Genomic DNA, 15,623 nt, shown 5'->3' with positions numbered 1-15,623 from the left:
TTTTATTCTTAAGTCATTAAGGCCATCCATGGGACTCCACCCTCATGGCTTCATCCAATCTTAATTCCTTCTCAAATACCCTTAACCTCCAAATGCTGTTAACATATGAATTTGGGGATTATTTTTCCAACACATGAACACTCAAACCATAGCAGCTTCCCCAGAACTTTTCCTTCAAAATATAACCTGAAATGTCTCTGGTGCTGGTATGAAAGCTGACTGCTAAGGCCTCATGTCATGATGGTTACCTGGGGATGGAGCTACCTCAAGCCTCAATATATTCATTTCCTTCTCCTCAGTAATCTTCTAGCACTTTTCACGGCTTCCAAGTGATGCTGTGGGTAGGCATCCAGCCCTTCTGAAATGGAGGCCTGAATCCTAGGTCCCAGAGAGTCCCGACTCCCCTTCCCTGATTTGCTAATGAGCTTATGATTTTGGCTTCCAAGAGCCTAGTCTAGGCCCATTTGTAAATGCAGAGGCTCATTTATGCTGGGTTATTTATGAATAAGAAAGAGCTGTTCTTTCATAATTTTTAAGTTCATATCTAACTTGATAATCAATTATCTATTGGCTATTCTTTTTCTTGACACGGTGGACATCTAAAATCCTTCATCTTGCTGTCGTCTTGAATTTGTTTTAGAACCATTAGGGCCTCTAGACATGGTGGGGTCATCTTCCTAACGCCTTCCTTGCTCACCTCCACACTCCACTGGTTACCGGATCTCATTGATTGCACCCCCCAATCTGCGGCTCTAATCTGTTGTACTCCCTAGATCTACGCCTTCTCCTTGGCTCAGGCCTTCATTTGATCACTGCAGCACTGTGTCCATCCCTCAATTAAACTGCCACCAAAATGATCTTCTAAAAAGAAAAGAAAAAACAAAACAAAAATCCACTGTAAACACCCTGTGGACTCCTCATTGCTTAATAAACCAGAGATTCTCCTAGTGTGCAGCAACATCACTTGGGACCATCTTAGAAATGCAAATCCTCCTGCCTCACCCCAGATCTAATGAGTCAGAGGCTCAGGTGATGGGGCTCAGCAATCAGTCTTAACAAGTTGTCCAGGTGATTCTCCTGCAAGTTAAAATTAAGAGCACCCAAACCATAAACTCCAAACTTCATAGCCCTTCCTACCTGGCCTTGAATTAGCCCCTCCTGACTTTGCTCTCCAGTCTCCTAAATTTCTTGTTAAGACACACTTTGTGCTTTCCTCTACATATCTTCCATTCTTTCCTAGTCTCCACTTTTGTAGGCTGTTCCTGTCTGGAATATCCTTCTCCTCCTTCTTCCCTGTAAGACTCCAAATCTTGAGAGCCACCCTCTCAACGAAGTCTTCCCAGACTGTCCCAGGCAGCCAATTACTTGCCCACTTTCTGGGTTCCTGCCGTGGCTCTTTTTTTGGTAAGTTCATTAAACCATTTTAACCTGCAGATTTGGCTTCAATGTAGGGAAAAGCTTTCTATCAGATAATTAGAGTTATTTTAAAATAGAGCAAGCTGGCTGGTGAGGAGGTGCTTATCACGGGGCATGGAAATTGTCAAGGATACTCCAAACTGCTATACCTGAAGGCCCCACCCTTTTCACTCACTGCTCTTCTAAGCGGGAATGACACCTCTTGTGCTGAGTCTATAGAGTTGGGCACAGTGCCCAATACCTAGTAGGCATTTGACAAAAAAAAAAAAAAATTAAAGTATCAAATGAATAAAAATAGATTTCTGCCTTATAAGGGAGCATGGATTGCTGGATCTTAGAGTTCATGTCCAAATCTAGAATTCCTGTCTTCTATTTGCAAAAGCCCCAAAGGAACATTATAGAAGGACTAATCTTTACCTTCCAAGCAGGAGCAATAACCACTTTCCCGCAGTCTGGGTGAGTCTTAAGTGTTGGGTAAAGGATGGCAGGTGGAGTATAGGAACCCCACTCTTCTTCCCTACCCTACCAAAAATCTGCTTCTGCCACTGCCCTCAGGTAGAAGAGCTGTACCTGTACCCTTATAACCACTCCCTGTGTGCCAAGAGTGCATATCTTCCTCACTCCCCTTATCCCTCTCAAATCTGGTGGCCAGGGTCCCAGGAAGCACTTAGCGTCCTTTCCACTGTCTTAAATGCTTAGATCAATGTGCTTCTGGGGTCCATAGACTTCTCACGTCCCTATCTGGGCACTTCCCTTTACCAGCTTATGACCTCAGGCAAGTTACTTCTCTCGACCAATGTCCTCAACTGCACAAAAGGGTTAAAATAACCAGGGATGGCACAACACTCCATGGAGATGCATGCCTAGTGCCTAACACGAAGCAAGCAGTCCATAAATGATAACCATTATGACTATTATTAATTCTTTGGTTTCATCTTGTTTTCCAACCCGAGTCCCAGTACCAGATTCTAACACTTTCTTACCAACCTGGAGGGCCCACAACTACAACCCCTTCTGTTTTGGTCGACAGACTCTGCCTGATGCCTTTTCTGTTTGTAAGTTTTCCATCCTGGTCTGCCTGTTTGCTAGCTTCAAGAATGTTCATTACCCATATGCTTCCCAGCTGGCTCCCAGTTCACCCTTCTGAAGGTTAAACTTGTATTCAGGAGCATTACCTTTCCTTAAAAAAATGCAGTACATCCATAGTTAGGATATGACAGCACCCACCCACGCCCAGCGCACGGGAAAAGCCGTCTAACTCATTAGTCTGTTTTTCACAATAAACTTTAATTTTTCTTGCTGCAGAGACTTCTATAATTTAACCATCAATGTCATTACTGAACTCTATGACAATTCAACCCAGCCAAACTCACCCGTGGAGGCCACTTCTTCCAAGAGAAGGATTTTGATGTCTTTGGACCATTCCTCTTCTCTACTTCTTCCCCTTGCTGCCCCCCACCAGGCACATTAGTGCTTCTTGAGCCCCCATGCTCTGTCACTCAGGAGGCCAAGGACTGAAGAAAACAAATCCATAGACTGAAATTCAGAGTCCTTCTGACCTGTTCTGGGATTCTGCTCTTCTGAGCTGGGCCAACCTCCACCCATAGCCAAGGGAAAAAATAGGGGCTCTGGTCAAGACAGAAGCATTTGCACTTGGACTTGCTGTGAAACACATGTGCTTTTTGAGTAGCCCACCAGCCTGCTGTAACTTGAGAAGGGCATGTGTAAGGAGTTTGGGTCTCCTTAGATTTGTGCTGGGGATCTTGAGGGAGAAGGTTCCAGTTGAATTAGACTTCAGTGACTGGCTGATCCTGAGTTTGTGAACAGAGCATGCCCAAGGCCCTCAGGCCTGTGTTCAGAGGGAGGAGTGGCCGTTGTGAGCAGTTGGTTGAGCCCCAGCTTCACAGCTCCCTCGTGGAGGCAAAGCTGGCAGTGTGGTCGAGCAGAGCTGGAGCTGTGAGGCCTTGCTTAGCCAAGGACCTGGTATGGGCTTTGCACACCCAGGGCCTCAGAGCTTGAAGGCTGGGGGATGCGTCTTCCTGGTGAAGCCAGAGAAGTCTCCAGGTGACCATAAACTGGCTACACGGACTTTGTTCCTGAACACATGTTCAAAGGTGATAAAATAAATGCAGATGGTCTCTCCAAGCCTCAATGGAGGGATTTTTACATTGACTAAATGAACTATAAAGCACACATAGACACACATGCCCTCACACACACGGGAAAGGGAAAGGGAAAAAATCTTAAAAAGTGCCAAACCCTAAAACATCAATACCAACCTGGAAAGAGCACTGTTACAGAGACAGAGGGAGAGAGAAGGGGTGGGGGGAGAATACACACAAGAACAAAGTTGTCTAATAAATTTGAAAAAGAAAACAACACACACACACACACACACACTCACACTTCAGAAAAGTACTACTTGGTGGAATTTCTACAAAATTTATTGGAAGAATTAGAACCGCTTTCTCTGATGTGTAAACAGAGGATTAAAGGCCTATTAGAAGACTGGGTCAGGAGTTTGGTTAGAGACCTGCAGAAGGGAAATGGGCAAATACTATCCTAAGGTCCATCTCTAATAGGGTAGAAGATGGATACAGGATGAATCTTCCACCACCCAGTTTAGAATTTCCTACCAGAATTCTAGAATGAAAGTTCCTGCAACTCCCTCTCCCAACGCTAATCATCATCATCAGTAACACTTAAGGGGGTTTCTCATGTGCCAGGGAATGGATGATTTTTGCAAAACAACCATATAAACAGACGCTCTCCCCATTTTATGGACAAGTAAACAATGGCACAATAGGTAACCTGTTCAAGTTCACAGTCTCCGAGTGTGGAGACTCTTAGAGACTTGAGAGAAGGGAGAGAAAAAGTCCCCATCAGTGGCCAGTGGGACTTTCCACAACGAAATTAAGGAAGTGAGAACCATCCAGTCCAGACACCATCCTCTCTGCAATAGAATCTCATGATACTCAAGTTCGCATAAGGACTCATCCAAGGCCACGCAGCTGTGGGCAACACAGTGGCTCAGAGTCCATTTTCTCTTATCTAGTCAAGTTCTTCACAGCTTCAACAAGAAGCTAAACGATATGGTGAGCAGAGCGTGGAATTTTGGGAGATCCACACACCAGTCCTCCAAGGTGTCAGGATCTCCCAAATCCTGTCTCAGAGATGGGTTTATTTTTCAGTCAATTATAATGGCAATTGTACACAGTGGATGTATACAGTGGTTGAAACACCTTTCAACCTCGAGGAAGGCTCTGCCCTGGCCCAGAAGCCTAGCTTGTTGGCTTTGGCAGCACCTGAACTCCCTCTTATGCCAATGCAGTTTCTGAAATGGAGCTGGAAAATGCTTCATTCATGGCCTTGCCACCCAGAATGGAAGAGGCTGGGCCATCAGACAGCCTGCAGCTCAGAGAATGTTTTCAGAATCTCTCTCCAGGTCCACTGTCTTCTCCAACCTGCATTTTTGCCAGGAGTGTGCTGCTCCAAACTTGTTCTTGACAGGCTGACAAACGCCTTGCATTCGAGGCAGGGCCCAGGACTCAGCCTTGCTGTTGAGGGTCCTTGCCTTCCAAAGTTGGGGTCTAGGACTTCTATCACTCAAGCCAGTCAGCTGGACCCTCTAGACAGGTTCTGGAATAGAAGTTCCAAAAGAGGAATCTATGGGCTCCTTAACTCATGACCCTGAGGATGGCCTTGTGACAGACAGCCTCGGCAGTTTACTGCAGCACTTTCACAGGTTGCTCCAGCGTCCCAGAATCCACTGTCAACTGGACCGTACCACTCCTACTTTAGGTCCTTGTACTGGAACTGTCTCTACCGCGGGGCTAGTTAAACATCCAGACACCAGGTCTATAGATGCCCCCCAGCTGCAGCATCTAACAGCCTGCTGGGGGTGCCACACCCTCACTGGAGGCCAAGGGGAAGGATTAGCAGGCACCACCCAGTAATGAGCTCCTGAGAAGGGGGCCTGCGTCAGCAAGAGGCTCCCAGTATCCTATCATCAGGCTTATCCTGACATTGACGTAGGCTCAGGGAAACAGCAGCTACAGACGTTGGCAGGCAGAGAACTGTGCTTTTCATTCTCTAGGACAGCAGCGTTCACATTAAACTGTGATGCTGCCAGGTTGAAGCAGGAGGGAGAGGGATGAATGAAAGGGGAGGGAGGCTTGTTATCGTCCAAACATGGATCTACCTCTTCACTCTGCCAATTTCCTGTTAAACAACCATGGTCAAGCTAAACCCACAAGCCTCAGTTTCTTCACCTGTAAACTGGAGATGACAAATGGCTCCCTCAAAGGATTTGTGGCAAATAATGGAGGCAGTGTTTGAAAGTGCCTGGCACATAGTGGGGGCATGGCAGGCTCATTTCCTGCCTCCACGTTAGGCATTCAGAATCAAGCTCTCATCATGATGCTCTTAACCAAAGCTGCTCTCATTTGCTGAGTCTGTCTTGAAAGCTCATGGCACATAAAGGACACATGCTCTATAGGGGTGAGTGTTAGAGGTCTCAGGAAGACAGAGCACACATAGGCTTTAAATGAAGGCAGGGTAACCCAGTTCAGGCACAGAGCAGGGATTCAGGGCAGTAAGGATAGCTTCTGTGTTAGACGAGTGGACACCTTTACCTCTGGCAAATGGGAGATGAGAGCCCATATGCTTCAGCCCTAAGAGTTCCAGCTGCTTCTCAATGGGACAGGGCATCAGCAAACTCCTTGAGGGTCACTATGGGTGTCCCCTCCATCCTGAATAGAGAGGACAGGGGATGCCATCACCACAGTGACCCCTTGCCTATAAGGACCTCTGCTGGGACTCTCTGGACACCAAGAAAGTCTCTTATGTTTGGATGTCTTATATCTCGAGGTGGCAAATCAACCAACAATAATACAAAGATTGAACATAATATCTAGAGAGGAAGAAAGAGGAGGGAAGGAAAGGAACTCTCAAATGCCTACTCCATGCTGGAAAGTTCAGAGTGGGCACTTAACTGGCCTGTCAGGTTTCCTGGGAGGTAGGCCAGAATCCCCATCAGATCTGACCCCAGGAAACCCAGGCTCCCAGGGTTGATCAGGTCAGAGGGGAGGAGCTGGAAATTGGACTGAAGTCTGACTCCAAAGCCAGAGCCCTTTCCAACCGCTCACAGATCAGTGGGGAAGGCCATGGGCCAAGAGAGTCTATAATGAGACAATTTATTTTCTGTGTATAGATTATTCATGAGCCATTTCAGTTTGCTTCTGGGTAGCCATGTAATTATTCTGTTACAGTTCGATCCCCGGCATCACAGGCACACAAATTATTCTGTTACGAATATCTAGAAATTTTTTCCTATGTGCCTAAAAGGATGAAAACCACTTACCAAAAGCAAAACAAATCCAAAGCCAAAAAAGAAAAAAAAAATCCAACCCTTAAACAACCCCCAAACAACAAATGTGCTGAAAAGAAACTTACAAAACTAAAATTGCCAGGTTCGTTGTTATTGGCACAAATCATAATTCTAATTGGCAAGACCAAGAGTAGGAAAAAAAAACAAAAAACAAGTAAGTACTTGGTGGTGTGCTTGCTGGCCAGGAGGAAATGTTAAGCTCAAAGCTACAGGGTATAATTTCAATGGAGGCCATAACAGTTCTTTTAATTAATTAATCCAACATGGAATATACCAGAAGGGGGATATCATTGTGTTTATACACAACGCCGACATCATCTGATTTTAACAAGTTTACTAAAGCGACAGTCATGGCCTTGACAATACTGAATGCAAAGTACTGGTGTACACAGATTTTACAGAAAGGCTCCTGAGAGCCAGATCACAAAACAAGATTAACAGATGGGAGAGGCCTGGGGGGAGGCAAGCACACTGACTTTATTGAGAAAAAAAGCTTATATACTGTAGGGTTGCTGAAGTTTAATAAATAAAGGTCAACTTATAATATATAAAAACAATATAAACATTTATATGCTACATGCATATCATATAATTTAAAGTAATAATTTATATATGGGGAGAGATGCCAATTCATGTTCTTCCGATTTTTCTCGACAAGGCACACACACAGGAAGTGTCTATTCGTATCCAGCGCCAGCCTACGAGTTTGTTGTTTTCTGAAGTCAGTGCTCGGACGTAGGTTTGGGACGTTTTGCACTGAGAGTTCCAGTGTTTGTCGTCGATCCCCCTGCAACCGTTTTTGACTGGCCTGGCTTCTTTACATCTCGTTTCATAAAAATATTGTTTGACGGGAGAGTTGCCGGTTTTGATCTCCCCCAGCACCGTGACCTGGTGTCCCCGAATGTCGATGGCCGACGACTTGTCGGTCACCCACAGACTCTCACTGTCACACACCGAGTACTCTCCTCGGTGACTCTTATGCTCTGCATACCGTTTCCGCCGTGATGTTCTGTTGGCCACCACGGGGTTGCCCACGTAATCCTCCATGAGATACAAGGGAGGAGGCTCCAAGGGGGTACTGTCGCTTAGCAGGACTCGGGGGGAACTGTAGCGTCTCTGTTGTCGCAGCAATTCGGTGTCTGTCGCAATCATTGGCTGGAATTCTGACCTGGCAGGTTCTCCCTGCTCGGGCTCTCTGGCTGCCTCTGCTTTCGGCAGGACGTTCTGGTAATTTTCTTTAACATCCACCATCTGCTTGGAGAGCTTGTTTTTCAAAATATCTGCCTGGATCAGCTTAATAATCAGGGAGTTGAGTGAGTCTTCCGGCAAATTCCTTTGATCCATGTTGTTACCTTGGATGCCACGGAGATAAGCGAGAAATATCACATAAAACAAGATGGACATCACCTTGTTCACCTGTAAAATCTGAAAAGGAAATAACGGGCGTTAACGGCAGGCTGCAGCAGCGGAGTCCAAGTCATTCTGGCACCAGCCACCTGAGGCTGAGAATTCCAGAGAGGGCGAAAGAGAGAGGGCACCACCATCCCAAGTAAGCCCTGAACATTCAGAAGGGGCTCTTTCCCCAACCCCTGGGAAACACTGGGGAATGCACACCCGATCTTCTGACTGATAGCTCTCCTAGACAGGCAGCACTGACTGCCTTTGCATTCGGTGTCTGCACTATCCTGCAGCCTTCTGCTGCACGTGGACGATGTCCTGCCACTTCTTTAAACATCCCTTGAGCCCGGAAAGTCAGCTCTACCTTGTCAGACTCTGAAGACTTTAAACCTGAGAAATATAGATGTGTAGTTACATTCCTTTACCAGCAGCAGACCCTTATCATTGTCTGAAAAAACATAATTCGATGACTCCCCAACCCCAGCCCCTGAGGCCTTCAAAGGAACACATGGAAGCCGGGGATTGGATCAGTTGCCTCTAAGAGATCAGAAATGGGCCCACCCCTGGCCAGGCCAAACCTGGTAAAGTCTGTTCTCTTGCCACAACTCACACCGCATGAGGGCCCTAGTCTCTGGGTGCTCTGTTAAGCTCTCAGATGGAACATGCATCATCAGGCCACCCAGCCAATCTGCTCAGCCCCCAGAGACTCTCTTCTCAAAACGGCAGCCGTGCAAAGGCACCGTCTGAAGAAGAATGAAATGTAGAAAAAACTAGTTCCACGTAACAGGTTAGCCTTGCCCTGAACAGCAGGTCAGCCTTGGTTCATTTCTCCTCCTTTGGATTGTTTCAAGTTTCCATTCCAAAGTGTTTGCTTTAGTGGTTCTATTTCTAATTCTACTATCTCCTTGTTTAAACGGCACTTGAATCTATCAGTGTTCTCTTTCTGTTGCCATAGTAGAGCCTCAACACAGGGCTCCTGTTGAGTCCTTGTGGAATTCTAGAGCTGATCTCCAGACACCTCCCTTGCTGGTCTCTCCCTCAGTGGAGCAAAACCCAGACTTTCCGAAGGTTTGCGGTAGAAGGAGACTCTCAGGTGGAGGGGGTACCTGAGCTAGTGTTCCTCACCTGGTTCATACCTCCTACATCCACCTTGAGGTATTCATCTTTTAATAATCATCGCTGCCACTTCACTTCATTCTTTAATAATCATTGCTTTTAAACATGATGCCTAAACATGGAAAATAAAAACTCTTCTCTTGGTTCACCTTTGGTATTTTCAGAAAGACTTCACTAAGTCCAGGGGGAAAATACAGAGGAAATAAACAAAGATGACAGGAGAAAAAGAAAGGAGCCCTGCTTCACAACACCAGGTCTGCTCCTAGGTCACAGACACGGCCTCCTTTCTGGTCTGTCTGAAATACTGGCTTGCTCTCTTGTCCCCAAAGGCCAGCAATTTTGTAGACACTGTGTTGGAATTTCCTCCCCCCTGGCTCCTGGCCTGTCTCAGTGATAAGGGAACCATCTTCCTTCTCTGGGAACCACTCACTGGACAGCTGACTCCTTCAAGGTCAAAACTAAGAGAAGGATTCTAGCGTAACTACCCACCCCTAGAGATTGCTCTAGGAATTGTATTATCCCAGGAAAATGGTTCCCACAGGATAATTAATACACTCTGTGGACAAGTTTTATTTCCTGTGGTCTTGCAGGACCAACAAAATGAAACCTGAACAACAACAACAACAAAAAAAACAACAACATGGGATATATGCCACTAAAATCACCATCCCTCTCTCCCTGCCAAAAAAGAATGCAGCTACAATAAAGTCATTTGGGACTGAGAGACTATCAAAAAGTATATTTAATCTCTCTAAAGCCCAGCTACTGTAAGGTAAGAATACATTGGGTACTTAGTCATAGGGAAACAAATCAAGGAGATGGGCAGGGGTCAGATAAAAAGAACATCTAAACTAATGCCTTTATTTCTGTGTTAATCGGCTTTCTGTTACTATAACAAATATCTGAGATAAACAACGTAGAGAAAGGTTTATTTTGGCCCATGATTTTAGAGGCTTCCGTCTATGATTTGTTGACCCTATTGCTTTGGGTCTATGGTGGCATATCATGGTGTGGCAGCAAGTGGCAGAGCAAAACCACTCGAGGCCAGGAGAGAAAAGAGAAAGACACTGGGGTTCCAAAATCCCCTTCAAAGCAAACACTCCCAATGACCTAAAGACTTCCTACTAGTACCCACCTCTTCAAGTTTCATTACCTCCCCAAAACACCAAACTGGGGATCAAGTCTTTAACACATGGCCTTTGGGAGACATTCGAGATCCAAGCTGTAACAATTCTATAGATAAGGGAAACGCTAACTACAGTTTAAAGAAGAGGAGAGAGACAGACAGGGAAGTGACAGGGTTCTTTGCATTCTGGGCCTGACTTCTCTTTTTGTTAACTGTAGTAAGATTGGGCTCATATGTCCCATGCTCCAATCTCAATCACTATTTCTGCATGTACTGTTCTCTTTATTTTACTCACTTTTATGACCTCTCGTTGAAATTGTACTCATTCTTCATAAGCTGACTTTTCTGTAAAGCTCCCCAAGATCCTCAACAGTAGCAACTATGCCTCCCTTGCCTTCTCTCAGCCATTCTCCAAATGGCCACTGAAGCATCCCTCATAGCATTATGTAGTGTGGGTATCACCCAATTAATATTAATGTGGGCCCTACCCAGTCCTGCATCCATCCTCTTTCTTACCATCAAATCAAAAACCTTGCCATGATTCTCTTGTAAAAGCAATGGGAACACACCATGTGCAGGCTAGTGAGTGTTTCTAAATTATTTTCAAGGCTTCATCAAACCCTGCAGGCTTTTTGTGGGCTCCATTTTGATTATCTGCTATTAGTTTGTTTTGTTTTGTTTTCATAGAGAGCAAGCCCAAGAATATTGGTGACAAGACTTCCCAAAACACAGAATCTAGACAACCTCCTTGTTTTTATAGATATGGAAACTGAGGTCTGGAGCAGTGGTGAAGTCAGATTGCTAATTAATGACAGAGAGTGAGAGGGGACACTAAGTTCTTGGGCTCAACAAAATCTGGTGGCTTGTGGGTGATCAGGTTACTGTGAGGGATGGATAAAGCACTTCCTATGAAAGGACTCAGGACAGTGCCCGTACCTAGCGAGTACACTAGAAATGTTAACTTGAACATGAACCCGAGTTTGCTGTGGCAATAGGAGGGGCCCTTGCTGAATGCACACATGTGGGACCAAGCATCTGGAGAATTTCTTTCTCTACATCTGGCTCGCAGCCATCTGAACCAGCATGGTCTCCACAAGGCTTTTCCTCAAATGCCATTGCTCATAAGTGATAGGACCTCAGACTGGCCACCCTGGTTGTGGGAGAAGAAAAGTATCATGAACTGGAAGCACACAGACTGGGAAAAACAAGGAACAAGTGTAGGGACATGTGAAGGGATGCTTCTGAACCTGCTGGGAGAGAGAGGAGGCTGAGTTGGTCTCTTTTGATTACTAAGACTTCATTTCCCACCCCATCTCCTGGAGTGGGATTTTCCTGGGAGACTATTTCCCTGGAGTGGGGAATGGAAACGGGCAGTAGTGGTTCAACCCAGGTAAGGCCCAGCAGTTTCTGCTTAAGGGGACTTCTCTAGTACTCACAGTCCTTTGTAGAAACCCCCATGTAAGCCATTATCCTACTGTATTAGTATTGCCAGGCTGTCTCCTCCTGGATGACAGGGACCATTATCTTTTCACCCACAGATCCCTCATGCCCAGCACAGGGCTGCACACCCTGCAGAATTTCAATGTCTGCTTATTGAACGAGCGCCTGTGAGGATCGGGACCTGCCCAAGGCACTGCTCACGGGCCTGCATGGGCTTCTGCCAAGTCTGGGTTTGGAAGCCAATCAACTCTGCCTTCTTTTCCCAAAGAAAATACAGGCCCTGGCTCTGAAGCAGGCCATGGGTCCCCAGGCTCTTCTTGGCTATAATTAGAAAAAGACCTGTTAAAGACCTCAGTAAAACCCCCTTCCTATACTCTCCCTAGTGCCCATTTCCCCTGCTCAGAGTTTTCCAAGATCCCGACCAATATGCACATGCTGTTTTCCTCGCTTAGAAATGCTTTCCCACATATGGTGTTTTCTCAGTCCCCGGAGCAACATTCCTACAAGGTTTCACCATCCCTCAAAATACTCAAAAGAGAGCAATTTCTGATTCCTCCTTTTTGGCTCAGTTTACAATACACACAGAGGGTTTCTGGGTATCCATGAAGCAGCTGAAATGGAAAAGGAAGCCAGGGTAGAGAGTGGTACAAGATCTGAGGCCAAGGCAACCTGTGCCTGTCCTGACATGGGCTGAGATGGGGGTGCCTCCTTCGGGTTCCAATTCACCTGTCCAGGGCTAGCCTCCCTACACAGGGGCATCACTCCTGACCATGGACCCATAGACCCCTTTTGCTGCCCAGGTAAGGAGTAAATGTTTATCCTGATGAGATCAAGAATGAAAATGCTATGGGCCTGGTTAGAATGAGGACTGATGCACATGAAATCTTTAATCCTGATGGCAACCTCACTGAGGTAGGTATTTTTTGCATATTCCATTTCATATGGGAAAACCGAGGCACGGGGAAGTTAAATAACTAGCTAGTAAGCAGCAGAATCAGGATTTGAGTAGTCTGGTGCTAGAGTTCATGTTCTTGATGATGATACTATGCTACGCCTGTCTTTTCTGCTTTCATTCTAGAGAATTTATTTCCAGAGAAAGCTCAAGTTCCAAGCTGGGAGCCAGGAGCCAGGAACCAGGACAACTGCCAGTTAGCAAGTTGAGAGCCACCCCAAGAAGCCTCAGTCCTAGGCAGAGTTTCTAGGGATCTGAGGCCACCACTTCTGATTTTCCTCCCCATATTCACTGTGAAAGCATTTGCTCATGAAAGTAAACAAAATTTGGTTGACCCCTGTCCCTCCTGGGCTTGATACTGTCCAAAGCAGTCCCTCTGGAAGTCACCCGTCCTTACAGAAGTCACATGTTGTACAGGGCCAAGCACTTGGATATACCAACCCATGTCCTGGGTTTGTGGCCATCCCTGGAAACCTGGGTGACTTACAAAGTCAGAAAGGATCTGTTTTAGCTTCCCTCAGAGAGGAATCATGAGATCGAATGTGAAAGCAGTTTTTAAATTTGCCAAATTCTGAATATGCAAATTCATTATTTCTTATACAGACACATCCTCTGGAGGCAACTGGGTCCTTTGGCTGGGGTCAAAGAAGACACTGTTCAACTGCATCCAGAAGGGCCTAATTCTCTGGAGAATTTCTGGGGCTATGACATGGTCTCTGACTAATGCTAAGGGCTGCAAAGACTACATCCTGCTGGATAACCCTAATATCTTGCTCGGGGAATGCAAAGGGAGAGAGGTGGGAAAGCAATAGATTTAAAGTAGAATGACCAAAAGGAAAGGAATGTGGTGGAAATATTAAACTAAGACCTTATAAAAGACCAGCTGAGCTTGTTCCCCAAATCTTAATTGCCAAGTTAATTCACATTGGCTGTGTTCTGATCACAGGTCCTGAGGCTTCAAAATTAGTCAGTGGGGCCACATGAAGATGTTCTGACCCATGACAAGGCTGGGAACTGGGAGAGAGAGAGATGCTGGTGGAGCCTCTCCGTGGGGGGTTGGTCTGGTTTGGGTTAATCTCTTTATTAATGATCCGGAAGTAGAGAGAGGAAAAAGTGGCAGATTAATTAAAATGCACAGATGATGCCCAGAGGGAAGGTGCTACAAACACCAGTGAGAACAGACCAATTAGGCTCCAGCACCCATGGGGGCTGGCAACCTGGAAATAGCATGGTTAGATTCGAAGTGGAAACATGCAGGTCGACTCACTGGGGGCAAGAGGCATCCAAAACCAACAAGGGAGGGAAGTGCTTGTAAAAGATGAAGGGAGGGAGCGACTTGGAATTGCTACAAGGAGTAAATGAGAAGTGAACTCACATGAATGGGGCTGGGTGGATTTCCATAGCGCCTCTTCCTTCCCCTCAAGTTCTACATTTTTCATCTCATTCACTCTTAGCACACTGTGGTGGTGGTGGCGGGGGATGTGCCCTGACACTTCCTATCTTATGAAGCACAAAAACAGACAAACCCTGAGGGCAAGGAACACAGTCATCTGACTGCTGCCAAAAGATGCAGACCAGCATGCTCTAAATTTTCAGAACACCAAAAGCAAAATCAGCTGCGCTCTCTGCCTATATTTGGTGAGAACTCATTTGAGATCCCCGGACACCAGGCAGGTCTGCATCAAACAGGCAAGAGCAGTGCCAGGGAAGCAGATTCTATCCACTTTAATTCTCCAGGCAGCGTTAAAATGTAACACTTGAAACTCAGGGCACAGAAAATGATTGACAAGGTTAACCCTGGGTCCAAGATCAGAAACAGGACAAGGTCCTCAAAGTTCAGGGATATCGGTTTCCCAGCCGACACAGGGCATGTATGCAAGAGATGGCACATTCCAGGATGAAATGAAATGAAATAGCCTCACAGGGTTGAATCACCTCTCTTAGAAAGGAAGTATTAAAATCAGTCCTTCCTGGAGCCATACAATAAATAGGTCCCCTGAATGGTAGAGAAGGAGCCTATATTCCTAAAGAAGGAATATATTCCTGAAGAAAGCTGTGTATACTGAGATGGAGGTGGAAAGCTGTGAGTTTACTCTGTACTGCTGCTGGAAGAGGAATTTTTACATTGTTCAAAGCATACCCAACTCTGGCCCCAAGGCAGTGAGCGATGGAAGGTATGGCACATGTCAAAACAATGTGCACCGGCAGCTCCAGCACCGAAGGTAGTGCACTCACTCCCCAGGCCAAGGAGCCCTCGGGCTTAGCCCCATCTTGGCAGAGAGATCTGAAAGGAGCTTGGTATGCCGACGGGAGCCCCAGGAAACTTGGATTTACTTGATCCTTTGCATACCACTAACATGGCCAGAGGGTGGACTAGGAAGGACTTCGGAGAAAATCTGTCAATCCAGCTATTGGCTATAATGGTATTATCTAGTAAATTTAGTTTTATTTGTTTGGGGCATTCGCATTCATCTCCCACTGTGCATACAAGGTTGCATGCGTGGGCTTGTACACACACACACACACACACACACACACACACACGTCTGGTACTCATGGAAATGAGGATGGATGGGTTTATAGTCAGTCTATTTTCAAGTGGTATCATTTCATGGTCTCAGACATTCTGATTTGAGTTATTTCCTGCATCTGAGTTATCTCCATTCTCTGGGTGAAAACATAACAGGGAAAGTTGCTTTATATGCACAGACTGCTGGATACATTGTCATTAACAAATAACTTTGGCTCCAGAAAAAAACACCCCAAGTCAACCTTTTTGTTTTATA

The 15,623-nt window shown here is 45.9% G+C and overlaps 1 protein-coding gene across 2 annotated transcripts in view; it reads right to left on the bottom strand.

Moving 5' to 3' along the window:
- Window positions 1–7,153: 7,153 nt before the first annotated feature.
- NTF3 (neurotrophin 3) overlaps window positions 7,154–15,623 on the bottom strand; it is a 64,513-nt gene continuing 56,043 nt past the window's right edge. For both annotated transcript variants that reach the window (XM_081311570.1, XM_081311571.1), the window contains exon 2: window positions 7,154–8,230. In XM_081311570.1, coding sequence (XP_081167696.1) covers window positions 7,436–8,230 — 795 coding nt within the window. In that variant the 3' untranslated portion in view covers window positions 7,154–7,435. The remainder of the gene's footprint in view (window positions 8,231–15,623) is intronic.

The sequence above is a fragment of the Spermophilus citellus genome, assembly GCF_964194105.1.
Source record: "Spermophilus citellus genome assembly, chromosome: 10".
In the NCBI taxonomy this organism is placed as follows: domain Eukaryota; kingdom Metazoa; phylum Chordata; class Mammalia; order Rodentia; family Sciuridae; genus Spermophilus; species Spermophilus citellus.
This window is presented reverse-complemented; position numbering and strand designations above follow the sequence as displayed.